At 55.3% G+C, this 13,218-nt stretch overlaps 1 protein-coding gene across 11 annotated transcripts in view; it reads right to left on the reverse strand.

Annotated features, from left to right (window-relative positions):
* Positions 1-3,859: 3,859 nt before the first annotated feature.
* Positions 3,860-13,218, reverse strand: part of POC1A (POC1 centriolar protein A) — an 81,263-nt gene continuing 71,904 nt past the window's right edge. For 7 of the 11 annotated variants that reach the window (XM_078351067.1, XM_078351066.1, XM_035275713.3 and 4 more), the window contains one exon: positions 4,392-4,598. In XM_078351067.1, coding sequence (XP_078207193.1) covers position 4,598 — 1 coding nt within the window. In that variant the 3' untranslated portion in view covers positions 4,392-4,597. Of the gene's footprint in view, positions 4,599-13,218 lie in introns of all 11 variants that reach the window. The other 4 variants (XM_078351068.1, XM_035275714.3, XM_035275711.3 and 1 more) reach the window with 1 other exon arrangement.

Below are 13,218 nucleotides of genomic sequence, written 5' to 3' on the forward strand. Positions count from 1 at the left end.
GCAGTCACGAACACCCACCCCCAAGCCTGTGCTCTCCCCAGAGGTGGCCTTAGTGACAGCAGAAGAGGTAGCCTTAGAGTGCTTGCCACCTCAGGCAATCCCTTCTCACCACTGGGACACTCATGGAAGGGGCCATGGGATCAAGAGATGAGAACTCCAGCCACCTAACATTACAGAGACAGAGGGACCCTGGGACCACGAGCCCCCCATCCCCATTAGCACATGGGGCCAAGTTCCAGGGAAGGGGCCTGAGGCCTGACCCACCAGGCTGGTGGCGGGATAACATCAATGGTCACACACTGTCCACATTCGCTTGCACCAGCCACTGTAGTGAGTGCCCAATGAGACAAGCACTATTGTACAGAGGCCCAAAAAAGGTCACAGAACTAGTCGGGGAGAGCCAGGGTTTGGACCTGGGCCATGGGTCAGGGGCCTCCTGACCTCACGACTCTGCCCTTGCCCCACAGAGCCCCGCCCCCACCACCACCACTGAGAAATCATGATACTGTGGCAATCAAATCGCAGGACAGAGGGCCAAGGACTGCGCTGGGTGGCAAGATGGCCGAGTTCCCACAGCAGGCTGGCGTGTGCTACCTGAGTCTCTGAAGCGGGTGGTGACCCTTTGATACAGCCTGTTAGGTGTTCCCAGGGCATGGTGACTCGGGTGAGAGGTGGGAAGGCTTGCCACAGGCCAGGACCGGACTCTGGCTGCCACCTGGGAGTGGCCGGCCTTGGTCATCCCAGGCCCTCAGCTTCTCCAGCAGGAAGTACAGGTTCATCCCTGGAACCCATAGAAATGGGGCAATGGTGGGCAGTGGACTGCACTTAAAATCAGACATCTACTCTTTTTATTTCGCATAGGGAAAATTAGGGCACGAAGGGGTTGGGGGGCGATCGATGGGGAATTGCTGCTGATATGCACTTACCAACAAAAAGAAATGCTAACCTAACTTCATCTTCCTAACAAAAAAGAGATTCCTGCAATTTGGTTTTCTGAGAGCTCAGTTACCAAATCCAAAATTAGGAGAGATGACGGCTGAGCCGAGGCATTTGCATTTCCAGAAGGGCTGCTTTTGTACTTGGCAGCAAGAGTGGGGGATCAGTAGCAGCCCCAGCTACAGGGGAGCCATCGGGTAGGGCTGGCAGTGTTGCTTGGGGAGATTCCACAAGAAAGGCTCCATCATGTGGCCCCCACACCTTGCCAAGCCACCTCAAGCCACCCACCCAGGCCCCACACTCCTCGCTGCCTGTGAGGGCCCTACACTCCCAGGCAGTGTGGTATGCAGCTCAGAGCTTCTGCAGCATCTCCACAGGGAGGGGGTGGGGATACAGAACTGAGGCTAGAGGGACAGTGTCCACAGTGGTCACAGCTACCTAGGACCCCTGTTTCCCTTCCCCTAGATTCTCAGAGCTGTGAGCTCCTGAGTCAAGCCTCACATGAGCAAAAAGAACTCAGGAAGAACTTAGCCCAGGTGCGAGCTTTAGTGCCCATCCCAACCCCAGCTCTGCCCTCAGCATGGTGATACATACTGACCCCCTGGCTTCGTGGAGGCAGTTGCTCTGTGCTTTTTTTTTTGAGATAGATTCTCACTGTCACCCAGGCTGGTATGCAGTGGTGCAATCTTGGCTCACTGCAATATCTGCCTCTCAGGTTCAGACGATTCTTCTGTCTCCGCCTCCCTAGTAGCTGGGACTACAGGTGTGCACCACCACGCCCAGCTAATTTTTTTTTGTATTTTTAGTAGAGACAGGGTTTCACCATATTAGCCAGGCTGGTCTCAAACTCCTGACCTCGTGATTGCCTGCCTTGGTCTCCCAAAGTGCTTGGGTTACAGTCATGAGCCACCATACCCAGCTTTTTAAAATTCTTTTGAGATGGAGACTCACTCTCTCCCCCAGGCTGGAGTGCAGTGGCATGATCTTGGCTCACTACAATCTCCGACTCCCAGGTTCAAGTGATTCTCCTGCCTCAGCCTCCCAAATAGCTGGGATTACAGGCATGAGCCACTAAGCCTGGCTAATTTTTGTACTTTTAGTAGAGGTGGGGTTTCACCATTTTGGCCAGGCTGGTGGTGAATTCCTGGCCTCAAGTGATCTGCCCACCTCAGCCTCCTGAAGTGCTGAGATTACAGGCCAAAGGCTGGGATAGAGCCACAGCGCCCAGCCTGTGCTGTTTTAAAGAGCAGCATTCCAAGAAGAACATCCTGCCGCCAAAATTCCAGGTCTGGCTGGTGGCTCCATCAAGAGAGGGGTGGGGACTCAGACCACTGTAGCAGAGCCCTCCGACAGTCTGTGGGGCTTGAGCATGGGCCTATCCAAGCTGGCCCTGGCTCTGGCCTGTCTTCATCTGGACCGCCCATGTCAGGCTGTCCCAAGACGTGCTGATATCATACAAGAAGTGTGTGGGGGCGAGTCCTCCCTCCTGACCGCTTACATCTAATAACCAGTGGAGCTTCCACTGGCATCAACAGTTGGAAATAAATACCACACCACTACCCCTAACACCACCTCCCTCAACTCCACACGTCCTCCAGCAGAAAAAGGTGGATTTCAGAGAGAGATTCCAAACTCGATCCTGGTGTAAACTGAAGACAGGGGTGACAGCAGTCTTGGTCTTGACTGAGAGCAAGAGCTGCCACACAATGTCCTAGAGACCCTGCGAATGTCCTGCTGCCCCCAGCGAGGGGCCATCATCTGCCTTTGGAGATAACCTTGCCCTGGGCTGGCTGCTCAAATCATCAGAGTCTCCACACGTGGATCCCAGGTCTGGAAGGCACAACAGGCAGCCTAGTGCTGGTCCAGTGGTAGAAGGGCTGGCACAGGCGGAAAGAAACACAGCTGGCCCCACAAGTTGCCCCTCCTCTGAACAGGCTGACCTCCAGTTGCCCAGACTCTCCTTCAAAGCCTCCTGAGGTAGCTGAGAGACTTGCCTGCCAGGCTCTTCCACACACCGGCAGGGCCGCATGGGGGAAATGCCGTGGGTCCCAGCAGCCACCAGAGCACCTGAGCCAGCAGTGTCTTCCCATCGACAGCACAGGGGGAGTATGGCATTGACAGCAGGCCCGGTCAATCCAGTGGGACTGGTGGGGATGGGGAGTGATGGGCTCCTCTTGAGCACCTCTCTGCACTGGGCACAGTGTATCACATACCTTGTAACCAGAGGAGTGGGCATCACCACCACTTCACACAGTAAGGACCCGAGATTTGGAGAGGTTAGGTCACAATGCTGAGGTCACACAGCTGGCAACAGTCAGCTCCATTCACACCCAGTGTAGGCCAGGGAAGGCAGCATCCCTGTTCTTGCTCATCAGGTCTCATCACAGCTGCCTCCTTGTCAGTCCAAGCTCTTAGGCATGCAGGCTCTGCTTTCACCTGGAGGCTGCAGAGGCTGTGAACCCACTGATCTCGTGGTCCTGACAGCTCCTGGGAAGATCTAACACCATCCTCCATTCCCCAGGGCAGGGCAGGTGTGTTTGAGGAAAGACCTCCCTGGCTGGCTGAGCCCCAAGAAGCTGAAGACAGAAGGCATGGACGACACAGAGACACAGGGAAAACACTCGCCCTGGCTTCCCCAGCACAGGTGCAGAGGTAGGAGCCTATGGAAGCCCTCAGGAGCCAATGCAAACGTGAGCACCTGAGTCCCAACAGAAGCAGCCAGTGGGGGCCAGCCAGAGGGAGGTGGGTGGCATGCAGGGGCTCTGGCTGCCCTAACACCCCAATTAGCTGCAAACAGGGGTGTCCTGGACTTAGAGGCGATCCTGGCGGAGGCCCTCCCAACTCACCATTCTCATTGTGTTTGGGCCCTCGGGATGGGAAGATTGATTAAGTCTCACCCAGCATAAGCCACTCCAGCAACAAGTGCAATGAAGTCAGGTTTAATTTTCAGATTCCTTTGCCCTCACATTAGGAGGAGGCCACCTGGCTCCAGTGAACATGTGTGGAACAGAAACCAGGGCCACTGCAAAGCCACCACCCACTTGAGAGGGCTTGTTACTGGACAAACTTGACTCAGATGGGCCTACTTTGGGCCTTTAGTCAGATTTAGAGAAAACCCCTGGCTTATCCAACCAAGGTGCAATCAATTTCTGTGCCATGCCAGGTGTGGAAAAAGCCAGTCATATGTCCAAATGATGAGTCAAAATCAAGGCATTGTGGGGCCGCCTCCTCCAGAGGGGGAGCCATAGTCTCAGGACCCTGAGGAAGCAGACATTTTCAAGTGGCTCCTTTACATTAGGCAAAATGTGGCCCTCTCAGTCAGGTCTGAAGCATCATTTGTGTGTGAGCCCGACCCATGGGGGACCTCTGGCTGCCAGGACCACGAGGTGGAGAGCCTCCTGCTGCAGATGGCAAGGTGGAGGGCAGAATTGCAAAATCCAGGCCTCCCACATGGATGTGATTCCCACAGAGTTCAGTCCCCTTTATTTACCCAAGTCCCACAGTACAAATCCTTGGCCTGCCACCCGCCAAATTGACCGAGCTCCTGATTCTTGCTCCCCTGATCATGGTGTCGTTCTCTGCATGATTAGCTGCTGGTTCTCTAGACACTGCTTCAGCTTGTCTTCTGTCAGTGTCAACCGCTGCTCCAGGATGGAGACTGTCTGCAAAATAAATAGTGGTCGGGTCAGAACACAGAGGGGACACCAGGCTGCCCTAGGGACCCCCTTGCCCAGTGGCCACTGGGCTGCCTCAGCCACTGCCCAAATGCCAAGGGCTGGCTCTTTCCACCTAGGGATTCCATCAGGCCCCTTGTCTCTGGTGCTACTGGGACAGCCCTTGCCTTTATGTCTGCTCCTCCAGGCTCTGGATGGCTGATCTCTGATGTTTGTGGGCAGGGGTTAGGGACACAGTGAGGGAAACTAGATGGCAGGTCCCACAGCCTTTGGTTATTTCCCAAGAGAACTAAGGGGTCAGGAATCCCCTGCCCTAGTGGCCTGGCATTTATACTGGAGTTCTGGACCAAAACCAGCTTCTTGTCTGAGCCAGGCTCTGTCCATAAACAACTAGAGACCATCAACCAGAGGTGAGAAAACTGCACCCACAAATGACAGCACTCTCCTTGGGTCCTTCCCCTCACACCTGGAAGAGCCTCCCAGGCTGGCAGGGGACAAAGGCAGGGAGGTGAGTCCCCTGATCCCAGGAGGGTCTCTGTCTGTTCAAGTTCAACCAACGCTACTTTAGGATATGTCATCTGGGAGTTCAGCCCAGGGCAATCACAGGTCGGTGACAACTCCATCTCTCTGAGCCCACTTTCTCCTCCCAGGGCAAAGGACAATGCCAAGCTCATGGCCAAGGTAACTCAGCAGCCCAGCAGTTGTTCAGCTCAACCCTATTGGCCACTCTGACCATGCTTGTCATCATGCTGCCTTCCTGAGGCGGGGCCCTTGCTCTCTTGGCCTCTCTTACACACCCAGCACAATGGCTCACCTGTGGACCTGGCTGCCTGGCCTGCCAAAGGCTCCCAGCCACTGGAGCTGTGTGTGCTTCATGGACCAAGGCCCATAGCTCCCAGGCAGACATGGCTCCCAGACAGGCTGGGGAAAGCTGCTCTCCTCCTCTGGCTTTAGACAGAGTGTCAGCAGAGGGGCAGCACTGTCTGGGAGCCTGTGTGCTCGCCCCACTCATCACTTGTGTAGGTTGGCCCATGCTGGCCAGGACGCCTCTGCCATCATTTCACTTCCCTCTAGGGCTGGCTGAGTGCCTACTGTATACCAGGCCCCCACTGGCCACTGGACAAGCCCACTGTGAGGATGGCCACCTCGACTCCTGCACCATGCAGCCCACAGGCATCAGGAGGGCCAGATTAATGTCACCCATGCACTTCCCCAAGAGATTTTGCCCCCTTCTCTGGGGGTCCATGAAGGCCTGGGCCTTGGTCCAGTGGAAAGGAAACTTTTCCTTCATACAGTTAATAAAACACCGAAACATTTCAGGAGGGAGTTTCCTCTCTAAGGCTGCTGTAAACTCTTGTAGCATCCCGCACGGACGTCAGCTGCCATGGAGGGTGCTCCGGCTGGTGGCTGGCCCCTTCTAAGTGAGCCAATCAGGGCTATGATGGCTCTGATCCCTCCATCACTGGACAGAGCCTGGAGAAATTGCTACCCATGGAACATGAACTGCACCCTGAGAGGCAGAGCTAAGCTGAAAGGGACCATCACATTCCCCCTGTGCTGGCCAGCCAGCCGGGGGCATTGGAGGTGTGCACAGCTTGTAAAAGTGGTGGAGGAAATGGCCCCCGGCTGGCCTGGGGCAGCATTCCTGGAAGTTTCCACTGGCTGTCGTGAAACTTGCAGAGCCAAAAGCATTCTTCATCCAGACTTTTTCCGATGGCCCCAAACTCAAGGCCACAGCAGAGGAGCCTGTTTTTCCTCTTCTGCGTTTATTTTTTTTCAAACTTTTCACAGGAACCCAATTTCCAAATGTGGAGATAGTGGGCCCAGAAAACGTGGGTGAGGTGCTGGGCAACATCAATACGGGGGCCTCCACTGAGTTCCATAGGGGACCCATACTTCAGCTCAGTAGCAATGTGACTACTAGACTGTCTAGATTAAATTCTTTCAACAGAGAAGCATCACGTGTTTCACAACCAGCCCCTGCATGAAGGGTACTGGCCTGGTTGGGGCCTTCCCTTTAGAGCTCTGAGGATCACTTTGCAGTGCAGTAGACAAACAGGCTTTTATGAGCCCCCCGATACCCCTCAAGGCAGCACCTCCCCCGCTGCCGCTCTCCAGCTTCTCCCCCTCCAGCCTAGCTTCAGAGGAGCACTGTCGTCTCTGTGTTTGGTCTCAGCTTCCGCTGTTCCTCCTCTGCCAAGGTGCCGGATGGTGGCCACCATCAGGGAGAAGTCCACCAGGCCCTTCTCAGCACATGTGATCCTAGCCACCCCAACTCTGAGGCAGGAGAAGGCCTGGGAGAACAGAATGCTTTCTGGATTTCTGTACATTAGCATGCTGTCTGGCATTCTTTGCTCCATCTAGTTAAAAAAAAAATCCTACTTTCTTAAATATTTTTATATTTTTCTTAAAAATCAAATTTTCTTAATAAAGCATAGGGCCTCATTTTCATAGAAAATGGTGACTCCTCATGGAAAGTGCAACATGGAACTCCTGCTCTCAGACGTTGTTGCTGTGCCTTCCCCCTACAAGGGGAAGGAAGGGGTTCCCCAGTGATGGAAATGCCTTAATGGGCATCCAAGTGGCAAAGTGGAGACACACTCAGGGCTGGCGGCACACACAGGCAGGAGGGCTGGCAGGCCACCTGCAGGGAGTCTGTCTGGACCACAGGCCCACAGCAGCCAGGACAGGCCACCACAGTACCACCATGCTTCCCCAGCTGCACTGGGGCTATGGGAGGAGGGCAGAGCATCTGAGACAGCAGAAGGGGCACGTGGGGGGCATCCCTGGCATAGACTGGTTTGGAGCCATATCACGTGACCTCGTTCAGAATGTGTGTGACCTTTACCTGTTGGTTCAGAACAAAAAGTAAGGACATCCCCATACCAGGGTTCAGAAAATACATGCTGCCTCAGTGAGCACAGGCCACTGCTGTTCCCTCCTGCTGCCCAGTGACCCAGCCCCCAGCGAAGCCCAGCCAAGGAGGCTGCCCTCCTGGCCTCATGCTCCATCCACCCCGGGAATTTTCCTGCTACACAGCACCAGGCTGGAGACATGGCAACACCTACCCTGGGGGGTGAGGAGGAGCGCTCTGCAGTCTCCTTGGGTCCACGCTCCACAGCCCGGCAGCTGCGACTTTCAAGGGCAAATGAGCACTGACCTTCCAAACAGCTCCTTGATCATACTGCCTCTCACCCTGCTGTGTACAGAGGAGCAGGGGCCAGAGGTCTGGTCCCAGAGCTTCAGAAAGTCCCCAAAGAGGTACAGGCTGGGTCGGGTGCCAGGTGTCAACAAGGGAAACTGCTTTGCCTGATACAAGTGTCCGTGGCTTCTGGCTTTGGGGCAGGATAACGGACACCTGGAGAAGGGGTTGAGGAGTCCAGGGCTCTGGCTGCTGGCGGGGGCTGGCCTGGGAAAAGTGGCCAGGAAAGATGGCCCGTCTCCCAGAACTTCCTCATGTGGGGTCCAACTCCCCCACGGTGCGGCCCCTTCTGTTTGCCAACCTCATTTGCCAATGAGGAACCAGGCAGCTCATTCCCTCTGCCCGGACCTGGTGCTGCCCTGGAAGGATTCATAAGTCCTCTGTGTAGTTGGGGTGTGGGGCCTAGATACAAGGGGACCCAGCAGGAGGTCCTGGGACTGGGCTCAGCGAGGTTCTCCCTGACGATTCTTGACATCCTCTGCTCCTCAGGCTTCTCTTGGCAGCTGACTTTCACAGGGCACTCGTGTTGTGCCAAAAACTTCAACAACCTTTCAGGGTAGGAGCTTTTATTATCCCCATTTTGCAGATGAAGAAACTGACGCACAGTGATATTAAGTAACTTGCCTAAAGTCACACAGCTTATCAGTGCCAAACCTAGGCTGATGAACCCAGGTGGCCTGGCTGCAGTGCGCACACTAAAGCACAGAGCAGTGTGCACCTTGGCTCTGTTCCCATCAAGAATGTCAAAGGAGAGGCCTGCTGTTGTCCCACCCCACTTCCAGCCCTGATGCCCAAACCCAGGCAGCCTGAGGAGAGACTCAGGGATCCCTGTCCTTACCCAGTGGCACCTGTTGTCCTGGTTTAGGCTGCCTGGGCCTAGCTGCTCTGAATTAAATGAGCAGAAGTTCTTACCTCAGCCACAGTGGCCATAGATAGCCCCCAGGGTCACTCACCCCTTCACACTGTCAGGCCTCACATGTCACCTCCCCCTGAAAAGCAGTCTCTTAACTGGCTAAACATTGGGGTTTCAAATTATGACAAAGGCCATAAGAATAATTCACCTGAGTCATGAAAACTCAATGTTACAGGAACCTCCTACTGGACACGCAACGAGAAACTGACCCAGTGGCTTCACCATCAATGCCTTCTTCCAGCAGGCCTTGTGCCACCGCAGCATTAAGTGAGCAATCCCAAAACACGCTGTGGAACTCGCCGGGGTCACTGCTGGGTGCCCCATCCCTCAAAGACCAGGTTCACCTATAAACAAGGTGCCTCCCTCCCAAATCGGAGTGACAGGAAGCCAGAGTGAGCACCCTATGGCCTGGGCACTGTCACTCCTCACCCAATACTGTCCGCTCATTTCTGAACCACCTTTTCCTACTCTGTTACCAGTAATTTCTGGGAAGCCATGACCCTTCTCAAAAAACCTGGACTTTCACATCACTTGTTTGCCATCAAACGTTGTCATGTTCTGTTGTTTCTCTAGACCAAGGGTCGGCAAACTCCAGCCACAAATAAGGTTTTATGGACATGCCCACTGGCTTCTGTATGGTCTCTGGCTGCTTTCTGGGGTACAACAGCAGGCTGAGTAGTGGTGACAGAGGCTGTATGGCCCACAAAGCCTAGAATCTTTACTGTTGAAACCTGCTGACCCTTGCCCTCACTCAGACCCTCACCAAGCACCCCCCCATGCTGGCCTGCGCCTGGCCACACAGGCTCAGCTGGGCCCATAGGGTACACCCCAGTTCAACGAGGCAGATGCTACACAGGCGCATAGACAGTGGGATGCACTGGGGAGGAGCAGGCAAGAGGGACAGGAAGAGCATCAGGACCCAAGAAACAGTGTGCATGAAGGCCCTGACTTGGCTGCGAAGGTAACGAAAGGGAAGGGATGGATCAAAGGAGGTACATATGCTGGAGTGAAGAGAGGGGGCCTCAGGGGAGGCAGGAGATGGGGCTGGGCCCTGCAGGCCATGCCTGGCAGCTTCATCTTCACCCTCAGAAAGGTAGAAGGGTGCTGGGGGCTGTTAGGCTGAAGAGATGTGAGACCCTTCTGGCTGCTACATGGGGACGGTCTGGGAGTGGCTGCATGGCTGTGGGAAGGTGAATAAGAGAGGATGACAGTGGCTTGGACTGGGGCTAGGGGAAGCCAAGAAGGAAAGTGGACAGAACCAGAGATAGCCACAAAGAACGAAGCACCTGCACCTGGTGAGTTAGATGGGGGTCTGAGAGAGGAGGAGATGTGCTGCAAGGCCAAGAACACAAGACAAGGACTGGCCCTGCAGGAGAGGCAGAAGACGGGTTCCAGACTGCACAGCCTGAGTGTGAGGACCCCCAAGAGAGCTGAGTCTGGCAGGCATGGGGTGGTTTGAGAAGCCTGAGTCAGCATAAGAGTCACTCTGTATTTTTGAGACTTGCACTACTGAGGATCCTCACTACTGGGGGCAGCCAGTGGGCAGGGAGGGAAGGAGGGGTTGGGGAGATCAGTGGACCCTCAAGGCCCCTGCAGGCTGGAAAGAAGAGTCCAGTGCAGGTGAGCCAAGGGCCCTGCCAAGTCCCAGGGTGATGTCAGCAATGGGTTGATCCCCCCTGGAAAGCTCCTCAGTGGGGAGGAAGGAGGGACTGCCTAACCCAGGTGACTCAACAGGGAGGATGCTGAGATACTGGGGACCAAAATCAAGAGCACGGTGACTGGCCACCTTGGGCTGGACACTAGGTCTAGAAGCTCAGGCCAGGCAGTAGGGCTTCCAGCCATGATTCATCTGCCTGAGCTCTCCAAGGAAAATCCTCCCACCTGGGAGAGGCTGAACAATGGCATCCTATTTGAATCCTAATTTTCCTGCTCAGGGAAGAGGAGACACTGTGATCTGTCCCATTGGGGCAACATTCAGAGGGCGAGTGCATCTTCTTCCTCGCAGTTCGAGATGTGTAAGACGTTTTATGTAACACCTTAAAGGGCCTTCTGAGCGTGGTATAAAAAGAACTGATTTTAAAGTGACAGGCTTTTATTTTTAGCCCCCTAAAAATTGTAGTGATGCCCAAAGCAGTTGCACTGAAATACAAGTCCTCAGAGACATGTCTGGCACCTGGGCCCCCAACTCCAAGCAGAAGAGGAACACTGGGGACATTTCAACAGATACCCCAACTCTGCACCTCTACCTCAGATGTGTCCTTCTCTACTGACATGGAGTTATTAGGTGTCTGCTGAAAGCCTGCTATGGGACCACTGGGCTCCAAGATCGGAACAGTTGAGCCAGATGCCACATCATCCTCCACGCCCACCAATGACCCAAACTGACCAGTTCAGGTTTCCTGACTGGGACGGAGCCTGGGTTTATGCAGCTCTGCTAGCCTCCGAGGTGGCAAGGGGAGCGCCTTAGCTCCTCTGAGGTGTGTGATGGGGACTCGGGCATCTGGAGCAACAAGAGAGAACAGAGGAGCGTCTGCATGACCCCTCAGCGGGTGAGGGGCACGGGCGGTGTGACGCTCTCATGGGCTGTGCAGAAATGCAGGAAGAGTTCTTCTCTGGACAGGAACAGAGGAAGCAACAGTCTAGTGCTCCCTGAGAGGGTCCGCCCCACCCTAGGACATGGCCAAATAGAGCAAACAAGGACAGATGCAACTCAGCTGGCTGTGCCCCACCCCCGTGGAGTGACATACAGTTCCTCCTGCCTACCTTCTCCCCCCAAGTCTAGTTACACCCCAGCACTCTCCCTGGCCTGTGTGGGCTTTTCCTTTGTCCTTCCTTTCTCCTGCTGTGACCTTCCCCTCTTTCAGCCCCAGCCTCTTTTTCTCCCTGGCCTGGTTTCCTCTTGAAGTGGGCTTGTTCTGCATTTTCTTCTTAGTGCTTTTCTCCCAGTTCTATTTCCTCTCTTCATTCCCTTTTCACTGTTTGGTGAGAGGACGAGGGGAACAGGAGCAGAATGTGTGTCTGGCCCCCTGGGACTGAGCTCCAGGTGGAGTCAGGCCCCTGACAAGGTTCAACTGCTAGGGGGCTGATGCCAGGGCTGCCTGGCCTGGGAAGGAGAGCAGCAGCTCTGACAGGAAGGCCTCTGGGAGAAAATAACAGACGGGCTGATGCAAGTGCTTTCCAAGTACTAGGTACAGCAGGTGCTAAGGCCCTGAGACACACTCTTGGAACTGTCAGGAGGCCAGTGTGCTTGGCCTAAAAAGAGTGGGGAAGAGATATGGGCCCAAGGGCCCTCAGCTCAAAACGAAAGGGAACAGAGAAGCCTCCACTCCCTTGCACTGCCTCACCAGGCTCACAGGTCTGAGCAGCCACAGCCAGGGAGGATGCTAATACCACGTGCCTGTGGCCAGTTTGTAGAGCACTGGTTCCAGAATAAACTCTGGGAGAGGAGGCTCGACCTAGGAACTGACCACAGCCACCTGGTCCCACAGGCCATGAAACAGAAAGGAATGGACTGGTACTTCAGAGCACAGACCAAGGGCACACCCTTAGGGACAGGTCCCTTCCAGCAGCTGCCCCTCCTCCCAGGGCCATGGTCGTCACCACCTTTGCTGAAGGCCTCCCTCATGCACTCATGTGCAAACATGGAGGGGAAGCGTCTCCAAAACTGAGGAGGTGTGGGACACTCATGACCCTCCTCAGGGGTAGCCAACAACATCATTCACTCCCACACATCTGTCAACACCCGTCACAGGCAGCAAACAAGGGATCCTAGCCCTTGGGGGCTTCCGAGCACTGATGCGGCCACAGTCCTGTCTAGGCTGGGAGAATGCTACTCCACCACTATTGACAGCAAAGAACATCTTGGGGGCAGGAAAGAACAAGGGTGGCCAGATCCTTAAAAATACTTACCCAAGTGCAGGCCTCACTTGAGGTTTCCCCACTCCATCCCCCTGCCCCCCAGCTCTGGGGCAGCCCGTCTTTCCAGGGCCTCCTGCTCACCCTGGCCAGGGCCCTTCCCCATATCCAGATCCTACTCTTAGCAGAGCTCTGGGTGCTGGAACCTGGGGCCTTCCCGGGTGAGTGGTACTGGTTCCTATGGGAGCCTCCTCTGAGACAGGTGGTGTGGAGGTGGACAGGGTGGTTGGGCCAGACTGATGGATGGAGGCAGAGCCAACATCCAGCCATGTGTCCCACCAACCACTCTGCCTGGGCTGGGGAGCTGCAACTGTCCCGGGCTGGCAGGCTTGCAGGGAGGCCAGGAGATGGGGCATCAGCGGCTGATGGGACAAGATAGGAAGCCGCACTGACGGAGAGGAGGGAGAGGCAGTAGCTGGGTGAAGCCTGGGAGAGGCAGTAGTAGGGTGAGCACACAGGGCCACGCTGTCCCAGGCCCCCCTGGCAGCCACACTGGGCTGATCAGGGTACCATAGTGAGAGAAGTGTCATTGCCAGACTCAGGCAGACCCCCTCCCCTGTCCCAGCTGGGCTCCTCCT

The sequence above is a fragment of the Callithrix jacchus genome, chromosome 15 (assembly GCF_049354715.1).
Source record: "Callithrix jacchus isolate 240 chromosome 15, calJac240_pri, whole genome shotgun sequence".
Taxonomy (NCBI): Eukaryota; Metazoa; Chordata; class Mammalia; order Primates; family Cebidae; genus Callithrix; species Callithrix jacchus.